This window comes from Mustelus asterias, chromosome 6 (assembly GCF_964213995.1).
Source record: "Mustelus asterias chromosome 6, sMusAst1.hap1.1, whole genome shotgun sequence".
Taxonomy (NCBI): Eukaryota; Metazoa; Chordata; class Chondrichthyes; order Carcharhiniformes; family Triakidae; genus Mustelus; species Mustelus asterias.
The window spans coordinates 4285101-4308312 of NC_135806.1; the positions used below are offsets into that span (position 1 = coordinate 4285101).

Here is a 23212-nt window from a genome sequence, read left to right on the forward strand (position 1 = left end):
TAACAAACAGACTGGTTTTTGTGGAGAGGTCCAGTAACCACAGGACACAGATGATGGCAAAAGAACCATAGGGAAAAGGAACAGAATTCTATTCACAGGAAGACACTGCCTGAAAGGACAGTAGAAGTAGGTTCAGCCGTAACTTGCAAAGGGAATTGGATAAACACTTGAAGGAAAACATTTTGCAGGACTGCAGAAAAGAGTAGGGGGATGTAGGGAGTGGGACTAAGTGAATAGCTCTTTCAGAGAGCAAGTACAGACAATGATGGGCTGAATGGCCCCATTCTTGCTGAATGACCCTATGAATGTATAAATATTTTTTGTCGATAAATGAATGCTGATGAGACATTCAGGGGAACCTTTCAAGCATTTATCCACTGGGCTTTTGAACGTTATTGTTGAATCCGCTTCCACTGTCTTTGATTTTGATTTGATTTATTATTGTCACATGTATTAACATAGAGTGAAAAGTATTGTTTCGTGAGCCCGATGCAGACAAAGCATACCGTTGATAGAGAAGGAAAGGAGAGAGTGCAGAATGTAGTGTTACAGTCATAGCTAGGGTGTAGAGAAAAATCAACTTAATGTGAGGTAAGTCCATTCAAAAGTCTGATGACATGGAGATGCTGGCGTTGGACTGGGATGGGCACATTAAGAAGTCTCACAACACTAGCTTAAAGTCCAACAGGTTTATTTGGAATCACGAGCTTGAAAGCGCTGCTCTTTCCTCAGGTGAGTGAAAGCTGATGGCAGCAGGGAAGAAGCTATTCTTGAGTCGGTTGGTATGTGACCTCAGACTTTTGTATCTTTCTCCCGACGGAAGAAGGTGGAAGAGAGAATGTCCGGGGTGCGTGGGGGCCCTTAATTATGCTGGCTGCTTTGCCGTGGCAGCGGGAAGTGCAGATAGAGTCAATGGATGGGAGGCTGGTTTGCGTGATGGATTGGGCTACATTTTGTAATTTCTTGCGGTCTTGGGCAGAACAGGAGCCATAGCTGTGATACAACCAGAAAGGATGCTTTCTATGCTGCATTTGTCCTTTCAGGCAGTGTATTCCAGCTAATGTTTGAAGATTGCAATCATTCAGAATTCTTGGAAAATATTATTCCTTGCAAATCAAAATCACTCTTCAAATGTCTAGAGGGATTTAGTAGAATGACCCATGTTCTCTAGAATTTAGAAGAATGAGGGTAAAGCATATAAAAGTCTTGCAGGGTTTAACCTCAGGGAGGTGATGGAGTAGTGGATTAGTACTCCAGAGACCCAGAGGCATGCTCTGGGGCCCGAGTTCAAATCCTAGCACAGCAGATGGTGAAATTTGAATTCAATAAAAATCTGGAAGTAAAAATCTACTGATGACCATGAAACCATTGTCAGTTATTGTAAAGACCCATCTGGTTCATTAATGTCCTTTAGGGAAGGAAATTTGTCGTCCTTACCTGGTCTGGCCTCCGTGTGACTCCAGATCTACAACAATGTGGTTGACTCTTTAATGCCTTCAAGGATGGCAATGCTGGCCTTGCCAGTAACACCCATATCCCAAGAACAAATCAGAAAAGATGCTGAGATGTTGTTCCCACCCCTGGCTGGAGAGTCTAGTAAGGAGTCTAACAACACCAGGTTAAAGTCCAACAGGTTTATTTGGTAGCAAACGCCAAATAAACCTGTTGGACTTTAACCTGATGTTGTTAGACTCCTGACTGTGTTTACCCCAGTCCAACACCGGCATCTCCACATAGAGAGTCTAGGCCATGGAGGGTTGAGAGGGCGGGTGTCACAGGACAAAGGGGTCAGCCATTTTGGACTGAGTTAAGGAGAAAATTCCTCACTCAGAGGTTGTGAATCTTAAAATTCTCTACCCAGGGAGTTGTGGATGCTCAGTCATTGAGTAAATTCAAGGAAGGCACTAAGGGAATGAAGGGTTATGGAGATAATGCAGAAAAGTGGAGTCAAGGCAGATGATCCACCATGATCGTTTTGAGGGGCAGAGCAAGCTCCCGAGCTGGTGTGACTTCTGCTGCTTCTGTTTGTTATATTACTATGGGAAGCTTCACAGGGATGCAGCTTATAATCAAGGCAGACGGTCATGACTCCAATCTTTCTATTGGTTTTCTTAGCCTGTCCACCCGGATACTGGGGTCCAAACTGTATCCACACCTGTAACTGCCACAACGGAGCCCACTGTAGTGCTTATGACGGAGAATGCAAGTGTACACCGGGCTGGACTGGACTTTACTGCACACAGAGTAAGCACCCGTTTGATCTCCTACAAGCCATTGGCTGACATTGTATAAACATGAGTCTTTCTTTCTCTCTCTATGTCTGGGTCCCTGTCTCTGTCGCTCTCTCTATGTCTGGGTCCCTGTCTCTGTCGCTCTCTCTATGTCTGGGTCCCTGTCTTTGTCGCTCTCTTGCTCCGGAATTTCTGAACCCCATATATGAGCCTTCCATGACATTCCTGATGGATTCAAGTTGGGAGTGCACCTTCAGAAACTGTTGGAGTATTTACTGTTTTGGAATTCCGTGCTTTGTGCCACACTAAAGCTCTGGGACCAAGAGAAAAGAAAATTTTCACAAAGCAAGATTCTGCATGCTGGAAATCTGAAGTAAAGACAGAAATTGCTGGAAATACTCAGCAGGTCAGGCAACATCTGCAGACAGAGTTGACGTTTCAGGTCTGTGACCTCTCGTACAAAGGGATTTTTGTCATATTTGTGTGAAAAATCAGCACTGAACTAATTATCTTTGTCGATCATTATTACACTGCACAGTCAATTTTACCTTTTTCCTCACTCTTGCTGTGATTTCTGTGCTCACATTTTAATACTGCTTTCCTTGTACAAAGCCCTCTGTGATAATTAACCTGAGCCTGGGCGAGATGACAATGCCCCAGTGAGGGCAACAGGGCATCTGGGATCCGAGTAAAGAGAGCAACTAACCGGGTATCTCATTACCCAACCAGATTGTGGGTCTTGGAAAGCAAGAGGGGTGAGGGTAGAGAAAAAGGGTGGATTAAAGTGAACGAACCCCATGCCCTTCCATGACATTCCATGGTAGAGAAAGTAAAATAAAGAGAGGGAAAGAAAGGCTCGATTGAGATAAAGAAATAAAGAGACAGAAAGGAAAAGTTTTTTAAAAATACAATGTCACATCATCAAGATCTCTAACAATTGGAACCTAAAGGAATGAGACTCCACACTTGTTAGGGGAGGTGATGGCCTAGTGTTATTATTGCTAGACTATTAATCCAGAAACTCAGCTAATGATCTGGGGTCTGGCCTACATGTGATTCCAGAACCACAACAATGTGGTTGACTCTCAACTTCCCTCAGGCAACTAGGGATGGGCAGTAAATACTGGCCCAGCCAGTGACACCCGTGTCATACAGAATGAATAAAAAAAAGTCAATTCTTGGAGCCAGAGAGATTGATTGACAATAATCGTATGTCACAATTTAAAGGGTTCAGTGATGACTGAAATTCTGAGACATCTTGAATGGTAAATTAACATGGATATTTAATAAATTCTGGAAAGACCCCAGGGAGCTGATTTTGTGAAGCAATAGTTGAGTGGCACAAAATGGACAGTAACTTTAGGATCTTCACATTTAACCTACCCCCTGTGAGCGCCATCACCCTCGCCACAAACTCTGGCATGCTATCCAGTGATTTAGTTTGAAACTCTTTTTGTCGGTGGCCTTACATTGCTGTTTTCCTTTTCTGGACTGCAGGATGCCCATTAGGTTATTACGGGAGAGACTGTGGTGAACTGTGCCAGTGTCAGAATGGAGCAGACTGCGACCACATCTCGGGGCAGTGCACCTGTCGCATTGGGTTCATGGGCAAACACTGCCAGCAGAGTAAGTGGGGAATGGTCCAGAACCATGTCCGAAGTGGAATCCGGGTGGGAAAAGGGGCAGAGGCACCACGGGCTGACTGGTTTCTGCACCCTGCGCCGCATCATTCTACAAATCCTCGCGTGAAACATAGAAACATAGAAAACTACAGCACAAAACAGGCCCTTCAGCCCCACAAGTTGTGCCGAACATATCCATACCTATTAGGCCTATCTATAACCCTCCATCCTATTAAGTCCCATGTACATCTGATGGTGATCACCTTTTGCCAATCTGCCCATTGTATCCGTTCTGGCTCTCTGTAAGATCACTTCACCTCATGCCACTCCCCTGCCGTTACCCTGTCACCTTCCAAAATGTTTATTTACAGACAATGATCCACTAGTCTTGAAAACCATGATTGAATCTACTTTCCACCGCACTGTCAGGCAGTGCCTTCCACTCACTGGGTGAAATCCAGATGGTTCTTCCTTTTTTGCAGTTCACCTCACATCAATATCCTCTCGTTCTCCATCACCCCACCAATGGGAAAAGTTTCCACCGTGTCCAAACCCACCGAAAACCTCTGTCACACCTCTTTTAGACTTTCTCTACATCGTGGACAGTCCCAGCTTCTCCAGTCTATCCACGTAACTGAAGTTCCTCATCTCTGGAACCATTCTCGTGAATCATTGCTGCATTCTCTCGGATACCTTCCTGAAGTGTGAAACCCCAGAGCTCAGCGCAATACTCCAGTTGAGGGTAAACTAGCATTTTATATCTGTTAAAATTATATAGTTACATGTTTCAATCCGCACCAATTGAAGTATCCACTTCTAAAAGGAGCAGTCACTTATGTTGTTTCAACATTATCTATTTACATTTATGACAATTGCTTAGAGTGGTTTAAACCCTGTGCTTTAAACCCTGTGCTTACTTTGGACAGAAACGGCCTTGTTCAGGTGCCCCAGAATTACACTAAAAGAGCCTTATTATTGAGGCAAAATCCACTTCCTTTGGGCTACTGTTTCTTCCAAAATAGTCCAGATATGAGCTTGCCCTTAAAGCAATACTCGGGAGAAGCACTGTCAATCTCCACTACTTCAACAAGGGCAGCACAGTGGCACAGTGTTTGAGGCCACTCGGTGGTTAGCACTGCTGCCTCACAGCGCCAGGGACCCGGGTTCAATTCTGGCTTGGGTCACTGTCTTTGCACATTCTCCCCGTTTCTGCATGGGCTTCCTCCGGGTGCTCCGGTTTCCTCCCACAGTCCAAAGATGTGCGGGTTAGGTTGATTGGTCATGCTAAATTGCTCCTTAATGTCAGGGGGTTAGTAGGATAAATAAGTAGGGTTATGGGGATAGGGCCTGGGAGGGATTGTGGTCAGTGCAGACTCGATGGGCCGAACGGCCTCCTTCTGCACTGTAGGGATTCTATGATAACTAGGGACGGGCAATAAATGCTCGCTTTTCCAGTGAGGCTCAGACCCCATCGACAAATAAACAAAAGCAAAATACGGCAGATGCTGGAAATAAAAAAAAACAGGAAGTGCTGGAAATGCTCAGCAAGTCTGCGAGCATCTGTGGAGAGGGAAATAGATAACGAGTGGGACTTTCTGGTCTCATCTGTGTCAGGAATCGCCATGGGATGGGGGGGCAGGGAGGGAAAAGTTGATAGACCAACCAAAGATCTTGCAGAGGGCGAGACCTCTGAAAGAAGGTGAAGTATTTTAACTGTTTTTAAGCAAGTTAAAAGATGGGAATATCAGCGGGGAGGGATGGGGGGATTGAAAAAAGGACAGTATCACCATGGATACAAAACTGGCTGAATAATAGGAAGCAGAGAGCGATCAGTAGATATTTTTCGGGCTGAAGGAAGGTTTGTAGTTGCGTTCCCCAGGGGTCATTATTGGGAGCCTTGCTTTCCCTGATATATATTAATGATCTAGATCTTGGTATGGGGAGGAGACGATTTCAAAGCTTGCGGATGCCACAAAACGTGGAAGTATTATAAAGTGTGAAGAGGATGGTGTAGAACTTCAAAAGGACATTGACAAGTTGATGGAGGGGGCAGGTAATGGGGCAGAATGGAACCTGAGTTCAATGAGTGGGGTTGGGATCTGGAATGCACTGCCTGAAAGGCAGGGGAATGGCACGAAGTCATGATGCTCATTTGGAGAGCTGGTGCAGGCACGATGGGCCGAGTGGCCTCTTTCTGTGTCATAACAATTCTGTGATGATGGTTGAATAGCGAACGGGACGATGGTGGAAGGCGAAGGGGAGTTGTAATGGGATAAGTAAAGAAACAAAAGATAAGAGTCATAGAGATTTACATCACAGAAAGAGACCCTTCAGCCCATCGTGTCTGTGCTGGGCATCACACATCTATCTATTCTAATTCCATTTTCCAGCACTTGCTCCGTAGCCTTGTATGCTCTGACATTTCAAGTGCTCACATAAATGCTTCTTAAATGTTGTGAAGGTTCCGGCCTCTACCGCCCTTTCAGGCAGTGAGTTCCAGATTCCCACCACCCTCTGAGTGAAAAAGGTTTTCCTCAAATCCCCTCCAAATCTCCTGCTCCTTACCTTAAATCTATGCCCCCTGGTTATTGACCCCTCTACTAAGGGGAAAAGTTTCTTCCTATCTACCCTGTCTATGTCCCTCCTAATTCTGTACACCTCACTCGGGTCCCCCCTCGGCCTTCTCTGCTCTAAGGAAAACAACCCCAGCCTAACCAGCCTCTCTTCACAGCTGAAACGCTCCAGCCCAGGCAACATCCTGGTGAATCTCCTCTGCACCCTTCCCAACGCAACAACATCCTTCCTATAGTGTGGTGACCAGGATTGCACACAGTGCTCCAGCTGTGGCCTGACCAGCGTTTTGTACAGCTCCATCATAACCTCCCTATTCTTATATTCTATGCCTCAGCTAATAAAGGCAAGTCATAGAAATAGAATCATAGAAACCCTACAGTGCAGAAGGAGGTCATTCGGCCCATCGAGTCTGCACCGACCACAATCCCACCCAGGCCCTACCCCCACATATTTTACCCGCTAATCCCTCTAACCTACACATCCCAGGACTCTAAGGGGCAATTTTTAACCTGGCCAATCAACCTAACCCGCATATCTTTGGACTGTGGGAGGAAACCGGAGCACCCGGAGGAAACCCACGCAGACACGAGGAGAATGTGCAAACTCCACACAGACAGTGAGCCGAGCCGGGAATCGAACCCGGGACCCTGGAGCTGTGAAGCAGCAGTGCTAACCACTGTGCTGCCGTGCCACCTTCACCGTCCATTCTACCTGTCCTGCTGCCTTCAGCGATCTTTGGGCATGCACCCCAAGGTCCCTCTAGTCCTCTGTAGATGTGTCAAGCGGAAGTATAACAGCAGAATCGTTATGCGGGGGTGGGGTGGGGGAGGGGGGGGGGGGGGTGGGGTGGGGGGCGGTGGGGACATGGCAGGGGCCTGGGCCAGGGTCAGAAATTATGGTCCAAAATTCTTCAACTCAAGTGTTGATTCTAGAAAGGTTGTAAAGATCCGAATGAGAAGGTGAAGTGTTGTTCCTCGAGCTTGCATTGAGATTCGGTGGGACAGCGTAGGAAGCTAAGGGCAGCCCGGGAGTTGAGAGGAGAATGAAAATGACACGTGATCACTAGCTCAGGGTCAGGCTGGAGGACTGAACAGAAGTTCCCACAAAACAGTCACCCAATTTGGATTCCACAGACCAAATTGCCAGCAGTGAATCTCCTCCACCCATTAATGGCTCCTCAGTCCCCTTTTCACCACGTTCCCAACCACTCCACGAACCCTAAATGTGAGAAGCTCATGAAGCTCATTGACCATCGACCGATGCCTTGTCTGAACCGACGAATTAGACGTGAGAGGCAGATGTTTTATAAATCAACATTCAGTCCCTGCTGCCATAGTGTAGATGCCCCATCTGGTGGTGATATGACAAACTGCAGATTTAAACAGACCATCAGCCAAGGGGAATTGGGGGCAGGGTGACTAGTTGAAGAAGAAGCAGGGAGAGGGTTAAAGGATGACCTTTTGGGGAGGTGGGGGAGGGGAGGTTGCCTCCTGTGAATCAAAGGGGCTAACAAAGGAAGTTCCACCCTTGCGTGACACCAACATGCACAGCTAAAGCTGTCGAAGGGTCAGGGGCCGTCCGAAGTCTCCCCCATGCCTGTAAAATTTTAGATGGGTCGGTGGCAGGAAATCACCCATTGAATTTTACTTGGTTTCCACCCTTCCCCCTACCTTAAAACCAACCAATCAGAGAGCGTAAAATCCAGCCCTATGTGTTGGACAAGTCAAGGATACTTTTATTTTTGGGTCATGATGAGTGGGGTTTTGTGAGACCAGTTTTAAAGGCTGGAGAGCCCCGGGAATGCTTGTGTGTCCTGTCCACCCATCCTTGATGTTAATGTTTTACAGGATGTCTACCAGGGACCTATGGTTATGGCTGTCGACAGGTGTGCGACTGTCTGAACAATTCCACATGCGACCACATCAAAGGCACCTGTTACTGCAGCCCCGGATGGAAAGGTTCAAAATGTGACCAAGGTACAATGTTCACTCCCAGCCCAGTGGCCTTAGCTCACATCTGTTCACAAGCTTGTTGCCTTCTTAGACCGAAGATAAATCAATCTTGTCAGTTATTCAGCATTGAACTTTCTTGTGTATTAATACTTCCTCATAACCCAAAGTGATGAAGCAGACAGGAGGCTACTTTTTGGAATGGGAGTTCTATATAGAAGTTATGGGCCATTCAGCCCATCGGGTCCATGTCAGTCTTTACCCTCCATGTCAACAAATGGTTCCAATCACAGTTACCTGCCTTGTTCCCATCAATCTAATCACAGTTTCTGCACCAAGCACTAACCCCTGCGAATCTTACTGCCACACAACTCTCTGTGTGAAGATTTTCTCTTGCTCTCTGTTCTAAATCTCTTGCAGTTAATCTTTTACCTATGACCTCCCCCCCCCCCCCCCCCCCCCACCTTCTTGACCCCTCACCTATTGGAAACAGTCTGTTTCCATCCGAGCGTAACGATAAACATTCCAATCAGATCGCCCCATAATCTGCGTTTTTCCATTGACAAAAAAAAACTTTCCAAGTCTTTCTTCTTCTTTGGATTTCCTCTCAGTACCGAGTGAATCTTTGCTCAACCCTTTCTAAGGCCTCAATGTGCTTCCTATTGTGTGGGGTTCAATGCAGTGCTCTAACTGAGGTTTTATTGTTTTAGAAAGACTCATCATTTTCACTTGGCTTCAATATTCTAAAACTTGCAATAAAACTGAGAACTCCACCAGCCTTTGGTTATCTCAAAGTGATTTGATTTGATTTGATTTATTATTGTCACATGTATTAACATACAGTGAAAAGTATTGTTTCTTGCCGCTATACAGACAAAGCATACCATTCATAGAGAAGAAAAGGAGAGAGTGCAGAATGTAGTGCTACAGTCATAGCTAGGGTATAGAGAAAGATCAACTTTTAATGCAAGGTTGGTCCATTCAAAAGTCTGATGAAGAAGCTGTTCTTGAGTTGGTTGGTACGTGACCTCAGACTTTTGTATCTTTTTCCCGATGGAAGAAGGTGGAAGAGAGAATGTCCAGGTGCGTAGGGTCCTCAATTATGCTGACTGCTTTGCCGAGGCAGCGGGAAGTGTAGACAGAGTCAATGGATGTGAGGCTGGTTTGCGTGATGGATTGGGCTACATTCTGCCCATCGAGTCTGCACCGACCACAATCCCACCCAGGCCCTATCCCCATATCCCCACATATTTACCCACTAATCCCTCTAACCTATTCATCCCGGGGCACTAAGGGCAATTTAGAATGGCCAATCAACCTAGCCCGCACATCTTTGGACTGTGGGAGGAAACTGGAGCACCCGGAGGAAACCCACGCAGACACGAGGAGAATGTGCAAACTCCACACAGACAGTGACCCGAGCCGGGATTCGAATCCAGGTCCCTGGAGCTGTTAAACAGCAGTGCTAACCACTGTGATACTGTGCCGCCCTTTTTAAACTAATCCACGAGTTCCCTTTCGGCCTTACCGGCAAACTGCCTCCTATATTTCTCCCCACATTTCATAGAAAAATTTAGCTGCTCCCTTACCTGCTTCAGAGTTCCTAGCGCCCACATGACAGCTATCCCAGCTGTCAGAGTTGCTGGCCAATCAGAGAGCAGCAGCTCTTCAAAACCAGTGGTGTCACCAGGAGCTGTGGCCAATAGCAGCACTGCAGGGGGCCTGGATAGAGGATCATTGGTGGTTGCTCTGAGCTACGTTAAATGGGGGAGCCGAGCAGGAAGGCGCTGGTGATCAAGGTCAGTTTGAAGGGCAGTGGCTTTTTTCCCACTGAGGTGACCCTTGTTGCTGGTGTGTTCCACCAATTTCCCCCTAGCAGGAGGCAAGCCCCCCTGGCCAACACCCACCATCTCGACTGCAGGCAGGCCTGCCTTCTCTAGAATACTAGTGGCAACATGATGAGGCCCTTTTGGCCTTCATTGGCCTGAGGATAGGAAGGATGACCTTAAGCCTTCTCAGCCCCGCCCAGGTCTTAGTTGGGGGGAGTCAGGAAGGCCTTGTAGTCTCTACATCACCCCCCGCCTTACTACCCCATTCAATAGGCCCCGCCCTCACCTCCCAGCCCAACCCAGGTGGGGGTAAGGAAGTGCATTAAATTACACTCAGGCCGGAATTCTCCATTCTGGCTGGCAGGGCAGTGCTTGGACAAATCTACATTCACAGCAGCGGGAATGGAGAATCCCAGCCGCGGGGCGAGGTTGGAGATTCCCAGCTGCGGGGCGTGGGCGGAGAGTCCCAGCCGCGGGGGCTAGTCCGGAGAATCCCAGCCGCGGGGGCGAGTCCGGAGAATCCCAGCCATGGGGCGAGGTCGGAGAATCCCAGCCGCGGGGGCGAGAGCGGAGAATCCCAGCCGCGGGGGCGAGGGCGGAGAATCCCAGCCGCGGGGGCGAGAGCGGAGAATCCCAGCCGCGGGGGCGAGGGCGGAGAATCCCAGCCGCGGGGCGAGGTTGGAGATTCCCAGCCGTGGGGGCATGGGCGGAGAATCCCAGCCGCGGGGGTGAGGTCGGAGAGTCCCAGCCGCGGGGGCGAGGGCGGAGAATCCCAGCCGCGGGGGCGAGGTCGGAGAGTCCCAGCCGCGGGGGCGAGGTCGGAGAGTCCCAGCCGCGGGGGCGAGGGCGGAGAATCCCAGCCGCGGGGGCGAGAGCGGAGAATCCCAGCCGCGGGGGCGAGGGCGGAGAATCCCAGCCGCGGGGCGAGGGCGGAGAATCCCAGCCGCGGGGCGAGGGGAGAGATCTGTCACATTGGAGATCAAAAGCACATTGACTGACCACACCATTGGTCAGTTTAGACAGGAGGTCGGGGCAGTGTGTGGGGAGTAACTCGGTTAATTCTATTTTACAAGTCTAAATAATCTGATTTGAATATCCCAGGCTCCATGGAGTCACCCTTGAGCAACGACTGCTGTGATTGGTTCGAGGGTAGGATTTTTGAATCAGAAAGTTTTGACTCACCGCTAATGGAAGATGTCCACCTGGGCCGACCCTCGCTGTGCTGCAGCTGTGGCAATATAATCAGGATAACGGAATTCTGGAAAGTTCCTATCCAATCCTTCCTGGGAACTTAACCTACGAGAAATTGGGGGGAATCCTGAGCCTGATTTTACCATTGCGTCACGGCCATTTTCGGGCGCGAAAACTTGGTAAAGTCGGGCGTGAGGTGATTAGTGAGATCCGCACCCACGTCTGCACAGAAGCCCATTTTACCAAGGCCCAAGAATGGCCATGATCCGAACCCCGTCCAAAACAGGCACAACGGTGTTTTAAATGCATTTGCATGCATGAAAATTGACTTAATGAGATGGATGCCCAATCTTACCAGCACTTCCCCCTTTACCATCGGGTTCGCCCATCCAGATTCAGCGCGAAACAGACCTGCTCGGCAAAGGTCTGTTTCAGGCACTCCAGCTTCTGAAGAGGTAAGTTCAGAGCTTCCAACGGCTCTCTGACTCAGATCGGTGGTGGGGGACGTGGGGGGGGGGGGGGAGGCGGGCCAGATCATTCTCTGGTGGGGGGGAGGGGGGCCAGATGGATCTCTGCTGGGGGGGTGGGGGGGCAGGGGGGGTCCGCTGCCACTCAGCAGACAATTGATGGTGGGGAAGTGGGGGTCCGCTACCACTCTGCGGGCAATCGGTGGGGGGGGGGAAGTGGGGCAGGGGGTTGCGATCGGTCTGGGTAGCGGGGGGGTGGATGGATAAGGGGGACAGTTATGTTGTGGGTTTGGGGTGATATCTGTGGGGGCCATCGCTCCCGGGCCACTAGCATGATTCAGACTTGCGATTTTTTTTCAGGCTGAGTGCGTATGGGGGCGCCTGAGAGCAGGTTTCCAAGTCGGATCTGAATTGTGCCCAGATTCAGCACTTTGAATCAAAATGGTAAAATCAGGCCCACTATGTTCCACAAAGACACTATCGTTATGGAAGCCCACCAATGCCTCCACTTTCTCAGGAGGCGGAGGAAATTTGTCATGTCAGCTGTGACTCTCACCAACGTTTACAGATACACCATAGAAAGCATTCTATCTGAATGTATCACAGCTTGGTATGGATCCTGCTCTGACCAAGACTGCAAGGAACTATAAAGGATCGTGAACATAGCCCAGTACATCACTCAAACCAGCCTCCCATCCATTGACTCTGTCTACACTTCCCGCTACCTCGGCAAAGCAGCCAGCATAATTAAGGACTCCACACACCCCGGACATTCTCTCTTCCACCTTCTTCATTTGGGAAAAAGATACAGAAGTCTGAGGTCACGTACCAACCAACTCAAGAACATCTTCTTCCCTACTGCCGTCAGACTTTTGAATGGACCTATCTTATATTAAGTTGATCTTTCTCTACACCCTAGCTATGACTGTAACACTACATTCTGCACTCTCTCCTTTCCTTCTCTATGAACAGTATGCTTTGTCTGTCTAGCGCGCAAGAAGCAACACTTTTCACTCTATCCCAATGCATGTGACAATAATCAATCAAATTAAATCAAATTAAATTAAATCATGTCATGTTAAAGTATTATTTTACTTGTCTTTTCCAGCTGGTGTTATAATTGTGGGCAATCTCAACAGCCTTAGTCGGACCAGCACTGCCATTCCTGCTGATTCCCATCAGATTGGAGCTACAGTGGGCATCATCATCCTTCTCCTGATCGTTCTCTTCCTTCTGGTGCTCTTCATAATGTACCGTCGGAAACAAAAGGGCAAAGAGGCCAACATGGCAGCTGTGACCTACTCACCAGCTCTCCGAGTCATGAATGCTGATTACTCCGTCACAGGTGAGAGATTCCCAGTGGCTTCATGTGAATTGTGGTGCACAAGAATGTGATTATATCAGGAGCAGGAGTCACCCATTCAGCCCCTCGAGCTTGTTCTGCTTTTTGATTAAATTATGGCTGAGACTAACTTACGCACCTTGACTCCATGTTCCTCGAAACCCAACAAAAATGCAGTCATCTCCATTTTGAAATTTTCAATTGACCTCCTGAGTCTCAACAGCCATTTCTGGGGGAGAATGTTCCACATTTCCACCACCCCCTATGTGAAGGGTTTCTTCAGTCGGCCTGGCTCTAACTTTGTGGTTATGTCCCTTGTTCTGCACTGCGCCTCCTCCCCCGATTTAACATTAACAACTAATTGAGCGTACATTGCCATTTGGTGAAGAGAGTTCCAAACCTCTACCACCCTTTGTGTGCGGAAGTGTTTTCCAATTTCCCTCCTCCAAATCCTTCCAACTGCTGCCAATGACAGGCAGTAAGAGTGGGAGAGATTCCTGGGGTCAGCCATGTGGTGGGAAGGAGGGTGGAGCGTCCATCATCACTCGCCAGACTGCCCTAGTGATCTGTAACGTACTCAACTGTCTGTCATCGAACTCATTCCAGAACGGGGATCGATGGGATGTGAGAGATCTCGGAGGATGTTAATCCGACTTAAATATGATTTGCTGCAGCACTAATGCACTTGTGTATCATAAAATTCATGAATACATGCATTGAGATATACTGGAGTGCCTCAACAACGGATTGATTGTCTCTGCAGATGGAATTTTCTGATATACAAGCATATTAATCTTCCAATAAATTGTGTTTAAGTTTATATTTAACTCACATTTAATCCTCCTCCACCACTGGAACCCTCTCCACTCTGACGTTTCTGCATCATTGGTGGCCAAGTCTTCAGCTGCCAAGGCCCTAAACTCTGGGATTCCCTCCCTGAACCTCTCTGCCTCCTTCTCCCCCTTTTTCACACCCTTCTTAAAAACGATCCATTTGACCAAGTTTTTGGCCATTTGCCCTAACATGACTTTATAAGATGGGGTGTCAAGTATTGTTTCTGATCATCTCCCATGTAGGGAGCCTTGCAACATTTTGCTCTTTTGAAGATGCTATATGAATGCAGGTCATTGTTGTTTTGTAGTGCAGAAGTAACACATGAAAATGGTCTAATTCATACGTCTAGCCAGCTCAGGGAACAGGCCCTGACTGTTGTGGGAGAACAAATCGCCATCCCCCCAACAACCCCTTTGCTCGGACACATGAGATAGCACTCAGCATCCATTTTGTGACAAATCAGGACAAGGTTAAAGATCCTACAGCTTAAAAGCTGACACCTCAGAATGTCCTGTTTGAACATTCAGGAGTCTGAGTCTGCTCACCAGCTTAAAGTAGGAAGTCTCACAACACCAGGTTAAAGTCCTACAGCTTTATTTGGTATCACGAGCTTTCGGGGCGCTGCTCCTTCATCAGGACTCTTCAGAGAAGTAGTGAGATTAGACCAGAAACTTTCCCTCCACCGGTGTTAAATAAAGCTACTTTGGAAGCCAGATTGGGCCTCTGAGTGATTTCTGAATTCATCCGTGCTAACATGACCAGAAGTACAACAATGAGGCCCCTTACTGAGTCTGGTCGACTGTTTTTTCTGCAGATGCAATGTCGCAAGGTAATACTGGAAACGCAAACAGTCATTATTTCTCCAACCCGAGCTACCACACCTTAGCGCAATGTGGGAGCCCATCTCACACCAACAACTGTCAGCGCAGCGTCTCTGGAAAGGTAAGAAATATTCACTGAGAAATAATAGCTACTGTTTCAACAGGGTGACAGCTTCTTACAATTATCAACCTGCCGACAGCAATGGTCTCAGCAAATAGAGAAATCTAAGCTTTGCAGCCTCAAAGAAACTGCCTTGTTTAAACAGTGGTCAACTTTCATAGCAGAATAATACATTGTGTACCACATGGAATGACAAATGCCGGGGTTCTCTGACCTCACCCGCGGCTGGGATTCTCCAGTCCCGCTGCAGTGAATGGAGACTTGACTGAGCGCTAATGTCTCCCTCCTCGCTGACAGTGGTGACGGAACGTGCAAGACTGGAGAATTCCAGCCATAATATTTGCTGAGAAAGAATTTGGGAATTACTGCCAGCATGGGGTGTGATGGACCGAATGGCCTCCTTATGATACACGTCAATCTAGCACAGAAACAGGCCATTTGCCCCAACCAATTGCCTGTTCAAGTCCCACTCCAGAGGCCTAGGCACAAAGATCCAGGCTCACACTCCCAGTGCAATAATGAGGGAGTGCGGCACTGTTGTAGGTGCCGTTTTTTGGATGAGATGTTAAACTGAGGCACCATCTGTCTCATCTGGTGAATATAAAAGATCGAATGGCCGCTATCTTGAGGATCAGCAGAGGAACTCTCCACGGTGTCCTGGGCCAACGGTTATCCTCAATTAACAGATTATCTGTTCTTCGTCACATTGCTGTTTGTGGGAGCTTGCTGTGCGCTAATTGGCTGCCATATTACCCATAACACCTCACTTCAGAGTTAGTTAATTGATTGTCAAGCACTTTGGGGATATCCTGAGGATGTAAAAGGCACCAAGTAAATGCAACTTTTTCAGTGCTTTCTTTTAATAGATGTCAACAAGCTGCCAGCATCTTCAATGTGTGCATACATGGTGTGCATTCAGGATGGCACAGTGGCACAGTGGTTAGCACTGCTGCCTCACAGCACCAGGGACCCGGGTTCGATTCCTGGCTTGGGTCACTGTCTGTGTGGAGTTTGCACGTTCTCCCCGTGTCTGCATAGGTTTCCTCCAGGTGCTCCGGTTCCCTCCCACAGTCTGAAAGACGTGCTGGTTAGGTGCATTGACCGTGCTAAATTCTCCCTCAGTGTACCCGAACAGGCGCCGGAGTGTGGCGACTAGGGGATTTTCACAGTAACTTCATTGCAGTGTTAATGTAAGCCTACTTGTGACACTAATAAATAAACTTTAAAACTTTAAACATTAAAAAACATGGTGGGCAGCAGATTGCAATGCAAATCATGGCCTGGATTCAAGGACCTGCCCCCCTGAATCCATTGCCAAATAAACCACTCAACGGTAAAGACAAAAACTCAACAAGAATGGCAAATAGACCTGTGGCTATTGAAACTGTAACTTGAGCAGTATTAAGATGAAAGCAAATGCTTCTGACTCCATATTTTGATTGCTCCTTTTCGACACAACAGACGAAGAACAATCAACTCTTCGTAAATCTCAAAAATCTCAAGAGTCAAGGAAAGCAAGGTCCTGTTATGGATTACACAGCAACGTTACCCGCTGACTGGAAACAGGGTGGCTACCCTAACGATCTCGGTATTCCAATTTCTAACTCATTATTAGCTACTGAATGCAATGCCATGTATAGTGATACTCAGGTTTGATTGGGGGAATAATAGATTGGATGTTAACAGGGTTGGGGAGAGGGGCAGAGATTTTGATGGAAACCCCGGATTTCTCCACCCACTGTGGAATTTTAACTCAGTGGTGGATGACCTTTGGTCCTGAAATCTTCTTTGCTTGGACGTCAGCCTGACTGATAGGTTTGGCTTCCACTTGGGTGGAGGACTCCAGAGCTAGATGCTTCAAGGACCAGGTCAACCAAATCCCTGACCCCAGCTTGGTGGGAGACAGGGTGGGAGATGTGGTTTCTGGATCCAATCCCCAACCACAGGGATCTTTCCATGGAGTGAGGTAACTTGGGGGAGCCTGGGGGAAAAGCACTCCTGCTCCTCCTGGCCCACAAGCAGTGCTGTAAAGGAATTTACCTTCTGCCCAAAACTGCCCACTCCTCTCTCCATCCACAAGGCCTGGCCAACAAATGCCCACTGTAACATCTGCGAATCAGAGTAACCCAGGAGCCGCCGGTCTCATTAACAGATTTAAACTCATCTTCTAAAAGTGGGTTGACTGTCCACTCCTTGCCCCAGTCCAACTTCCCAACTGCTCGAAGATCATTTCAGTTTAACGTTTACAACAATCATGTTTGGACCATCTTTGCCCATACGTCATTTAATATCAAGCTGTTACGTAGGAATGGGAGGAGGCCATTCATCCCGCTCCTCTGCCTCCCCCATTCAGTTAAAAACATATTTGATCGGCATAGGGGAGGCGATGACCCAGTGTATTATCGTTCGACTATTAATCCACAAACTCAGCTAATGTTCTGGGGACCCAGGTTCAAATCCCACCATGGCAGATGGCGGAATTTTAATTCAATAAAAACCAATATCTGGAATTAAGAATCTACCGATAACCATGAAACCATTGTCGATTGTCAGAAAAACCCATCTGGTTCACACATGTCCTTTAGGGAAGGACTGACCTACATGTGACTCCAGAACCACAGCAATGTGGTTGACTCTCAACTGCCCTCGGGCAACTAGGGATGGGCAATAAATGCTGGTCAGCCAACGATGCCCATGTCCTATGAATGATTTTTAAAAAAAAATCTGAACTCCAGCTACCTGTCTTTGTTCCATAGCCCTCAGCACCGTTACTCTAAAACAATCAACCTCAATAGTGAAATTTTCCACTTGCCCTCAGTCTCAACAGCTTTGGTGGGGAGAGAGTTCTAAATTTCCACTATTCTTTGCTCTAAGATCACCCCTCAGTGACCTAATTCTATCTTTAAGGTTACCCACCACCCCCCCCCCCCCCCCCGCCCCCCCCCCCCACCCGCCCCAGAGGGAATAACTGCTCTCTCTCAACCCTCTCAAATCCTTCACTCACACCATATCATCCTGTAATCTCCTATACACAGGGGAATACAAGCCGATAGTCTGTGTAACCAGTTCTTGTGATTCAACTCCCTTAGTCCTGGTCTAATTCTCCGAGGCGGGTATCCTTCGTGAGGTGTGGTGCCCAGAACTGAACTCAAGTTGTTCCAGATAATTTGTGTCCTGCCTCAGAAACTTATTACGCTTTTATTTACTTACAGGTGGTGCCTTTGGTATTGACCGAGGATATGTTGGAAAATCTCTTAAAGGTACGATTTTAAATGGCGTCTCTGCTCTCAAAACTTTCACCCCCTCAATTCCAGCTCTGGAAAGGTCTGCTGGGCAGTAGCTGAGAGAACCTGTCAAATAGCCACACTCCCCATTGCACCATGGAAAACTATTATGGGAAGGGGAGAATTATTGTTTAATTAATTCTGAGTTGTGGCATTGGGTCAATGTTGGCATTCCATAGAATAGAATACCTAAAGTGCAGAAGGAGGCCATTCAGCCCATCGAGTCTACACTGACTCTCTAGCCCCGTGCATTTACCATGGCTAATTTCCTAACCTACGCTTCCTGGGACACTAAGGGGCAATTTACCTTGGTCAATCCACCTAACCTGCACATCTTTGGAGTGTAGAAGGAAACTGGAACACCTGGAGGAAACCCACGCAGACACAGGGGTGAACGTGCAAACTCCACACACACAGTCACCCAAGGCTGGAATTGAACTCGGGTCCCTGGTGCTGTGAGGCAGTAGTGCTAACCACTGTGCCACCGTGTCACCCATCTGGAGCCCACTGCCATATTTTAGTTTCCCTTGAGAAAGGTGGTTGTGGCACACCCACAGTGTTCCAGGATTTTGACCCAGTGACAGTGAAGGAACGGCGCTATATTTCTGAGTCAGGATGATGTGTGACTTGAAGGTGAAGCTGCAGCTGGTGGGGTTCCAATGTGCCTGATGTCCGTGTCATTCGAGATGGGGAGAATTCATGCGTTTAGAAGGTGCTGTTGAATGAATTAACCTTACTGCGTTGCTGTAGTTCACGTTGTAGATTATACACTCTGCTGCCAGAGCACACCAGTGGTGACAGGAGTGTAGGGTTCGTTGAAACCATGTTAACATGGATAACTGAGGGTTCCTGCTGATGTTACAGTGATATGGAGTTATGCTGATGGAGTGGAAGTTGCTTTGGGCCCATTCACACCTAAACTTTGGAATCTGGCCAATTGAATGATGCCACTTGTCCAAAGGAACATTACTCGGAGTCTTGCGAAGTTGTAAAATTGGCCACAGCCAATGGTTATGGGCCAAGGGCTGGCAAATGGGATTTTTAAATTTTTTTCATTCATGGTGGGAGATATAGGAAGGATATCAGAGGTAGGTTCTTTACGCAGAGAGTGGTTGGGGTGTGGAATGGACTGCCTGCAGTGATAGTGGAGTCAGACACTTTAGGAACATTTAAGCGGTTATTGGATAGGCACATGGAGCACACCAGGATGATAGGGAGTGGGATAGCTTGATCTTGGTTTCAGATAAAGCTCGGCACAACATCGTGGGCCGAAGGGCCTGTTCTGTGCTGTACTGTTCTATAATCTATAATCTATGGGACATCAGCATCGCTGGCTGGCCAGCCTTTATTGCCCATCCCTAATTGCCTGAGGGCAGTTGAGAGTCAACTGCATTGCTGTAGCTCTGGAGTTACATGTAGGCCACACCAGGTAAGGACAGCAGATTTCCTTCCCTAAAGGACATTAGTGAACCAGATGGGTTTTTCCGACAATCGACAATGGTTTCATGGTCATCAGTAGACCCAGATATTTTTTATTGAATTCAAATTTCCACCATCTGCTGTGGCGGGATTCAAACCCAGGTCCCCAGAACAGTAGCTCAGTTTCTGGATTAATAGTTTAGCGATAATACCACTGGGCCATTGCCTCCCCCGAAGCATCATTATGTGGCACTGTGAAGCAGCAGTGCTAACCACTGTGCCAACGTGCTGCTCCGCTTCAAAGTTTTAAGCAAAATAAGTTGCAGAAGAAGTTAAAGTCTGGAATATTGAGAAATTGAGTATAAAAGTGGAGGAAAATTAACAAAAATTGAGAGAAAGGAAGTGGAAAAATTACCAGGTGGAAAATGGTAGAGCGGGGAGAACATAAGCTTTCAAATGTTATATTTCAAACTATTGTTATTTCAGCAATGTCACTAGAATAAATGAAATCTTGATGTTTGAAGTGGAATTACTGCTGTAATGTTACGGGTAAAGATTTCAGCATCTGAAGGTGAATGATCTAAGATTTCAAGGAACTGCAGAGCTCAAGAAACACACTGAAACCAAGGAAGCTGAGTTCTACAGAGCTGTGAATGTGTTAATATCCTCTCCCTATGACCAGAGATAAAAGGGACGAGGAAGAGATTTAGGGAAGAAAGGAATATGGGGGAGGGAGGGGTTTAATGGAGCGGTATAGGAGAGGTAGGGGTTCATAGGAATAGAGCAAATAGGAGCAGGAGTAGGCCATTCAGCCCCTCAAGCCTGCTGTCCCATTCAACTGGATCATGACTGATCTTTTGCCTCAACTCCATCTTCCCACGCGATCACTTGATTTGATTTGATTTATTATTGTCACATGTATTAACATACAGTGAAAAGTATTGTTTCTTGCGCACTATACGGACAAAGCATATCGTTCATAGAGAAGGAAAGGAGAGAGTGCAGCATGTGGTGTTACAGTCATAGGTGTAGAGAAAGATCAACTTAGTGCGAAAAGCTTGACGGCAGCAGGGAAGAAGCTGTTCGGTTGGCACGTGACCTCAGACTTTTGTAACGTTTTCCCAATGGAAGAAGGTGGAAGAGAGTATTCCGGGGTGCGTGGGATCCTTAATTATGCTGTCTGCTTTTCTAAGGCTGCGGGAAGTATAGACAGAGTCAATGGATGGGAGGTTGGTCTGCATGATGGACTAGGCTTAATTCACTACGCTTTGTAGTTCCTTGTGGTCTTGGGCTGAGCAGGAGCCATACCAAGCTGTGATATAACCAGAAAGAAGGCTTTCTATGGTGCATCTGTAAAAGTTGGTGAGAGTCGTAGTGGACATGCCAAATGTTCTTAGTCTTCTGAGAAAGTAGAGGCTTTCTTAACTATAGTGTCAGCATGGGGAGACCAGGACAGATGATCTGGACACCTAAAAACTTGAAGCTCTCGACCATTTCTACTTCGTCCCCATTGATGTAGACAGAGGCATGTCCTCCACTACGCCTGATGTCATTGGTACCTAGAAACCTACCAGCTTCTACTCTGAGTCTAGGGAGGGAGGGCACAACTGATTGTCCACTGATGGAATGCCATCCAAAATAAATCATGGCTGCCATGATTCTCAACACCGCAGTAAAATATGCAGAAGTCTGAAATAAAAACAGAAAATGCTGGAAATATTCAGCAGGTTAGGAAGCATCTGTGCAGGGAGAAGCAGAGTTAATGTTGCTGCTCGATGACCTTTCACCCTTCTGATGAACGGTCATCAGGGTGAAGCGTTAACTCTGTTCCTGTCTCCACAGATACCGCCTGACCTGCTGCCATGTATTCACAAATTCAATCAGCCTTTTGGATTTTGATGAATTATTTAATTTTAATTTTTCAGATCTGGTGAAGAGTTCAGGCTGTAGTGCCAGCACCTGCTCACTCAACAGCGCCGAGAACCCATACGCCACCATCAAGGACCCTCCGGTTTTTACCTCTAAAAACTCGGAGTGTGGTTATGTTGAGATGAAGTCCCCGGCTCGCAGGGATTCGCCGTATGCTGAGATTGGCAACTCAACTTCAGCCAATAAAAATGTCTATGAAGTTGGTAGGTGTCGGGGCAATCCTCACTGTTTTAGTGAATAGGATAGAAACTGTAATAAACCTGACAATTAACTACATTTATTGTTGTTTCAAAATAAACCATTTGTCTTAAGACTGTGTACGGAGTAAGACAAACCATCCTAAATGTATAATCACATGTGAAGAGCTACCTGAACATATTGAAAAATGTCTGTTGTTAGGGTACCAGGTCAGAAACCCCAAGGTATATTATGAAGCCATACTAGACCTCAACAATTTACTATTTTTGGCATTAATGTGAGGTTAAGATGTTTCACTCCAGGCACGATTCTGTTGCTAAACTGGGAGCTTATATCAAAACAAACTTTATTTAACAACACAGTTCAACTATAACAAATGAATTAGCTTAGCTTTTAACAATTGAACAATATTTAAACATGACGAGATACAATTCTTAACAGCTCACCCAGCATAAGTTTGAATCAAGAAATATTTATCTTCTAGACGTAAATCTCTCTTTACAATTAGTTAGCAAAACACAGGCATACTTACTTATGACTTAGGTTAACAGTCTTAGAGCTTTCAGAAAGCCTCTGGAGAGAGAGAGACAGAGAGATATTTCTTTCTTCTATCAGCACAGGCAGCAACTACTCTTTATTTTAAAATCAAAATGGAACTGCCCTTTCGTGCAAGCTTAGCTCCTCCCATTGACCACACGACTCTGTATACCTAAAATCCCAAATAAACATAAAGGGCATTAAGCCTTCTGCAAAATAAACACTTACGTGGCTAAAATGATTAAGTACCCGGGTTTTCAGATAAACTGACCTATGTAACAAAACTCTGCCTCTTAAAGCAATCTCACCTTAAACATAAAAAGATATCGAAACAGCACAGTATCATCACACTATTCACACCATTTCAGGCATCTCTGCTTGAACACAACTCATTCCTCAATGAGTGAAGCTTCATATCCTTCTGTATTGAAAACCAGCATACATTGTCCAGTTCTTGCTGAGTTTACCTTTGGACATTTTATGACCATTAAGTCCGCAAACAGATTGACAAGCATACACCACCCTGAGGTGTGCATCCTGCTTACTATCACCTTCCATTGTCTGCAGTTTCATCCTCATCCAGTGTTGTAACAATTTTGTCCTTCATTGCTAGAGGGATGGAGTTTAAAAATAGCGAGGTTATGTTGCAGCTGTATAAGGTACTGTTGAGGCCACACCTGGAGTACTATGTACAGTTTTGGTCTCCTTACTTGAGAAAGGATATCCTGGTACTGGAGGGGGTGCAGAGGAGATTCACTATGTTGATTCTGCAGTTGAGAGGGTTGACTTATGAGGGGAGACTGAGTAAACTGGGACTATAGTCATTGGAATTCAGAATAATGAGGGGAGATCTTACAGAAACAT

At 46.9% G+C, this 23212-nt stretch overlaps 1 protein-coding gene across 1 annotated transcript in view; it reads left to right on the top strand.

The window, feature by feature from the left end:
- megf10 (multiple EGF-like-domains 10) overlaps positions 1-23212 on the top strand; it is a 165563-nt gene that overhangs the window by 138987 nt on the left and 3364 nt on the right. The window contains exons 17-24 of the mRNA XM_078213956.1: positions 2116-2244; positions 3729-3857; positions 8275-8403; positions 12972-13208; positions 14854-14981; positions 16443-16569; positions 18194-18241; positions 21610-21816. Coding sequence (XP_078070082.1) covers positions 2116-2244; positions 3729-3857; positions 8275-8403; positions 12972-13208; positions 14854-14981; positions 16443-16569; positions 18194-18241; positions 21610-21816 — 1134 coding nt within the window. The remainder of the gene's footprint in view (positions 1-2115; positions 2245-3728; positions 3858-8274; positions 8404-12971; positions 13209-14853; positions 14982-16442; positions 16570-18193; positions 18242-21609; positions 21817-23212) is intronic.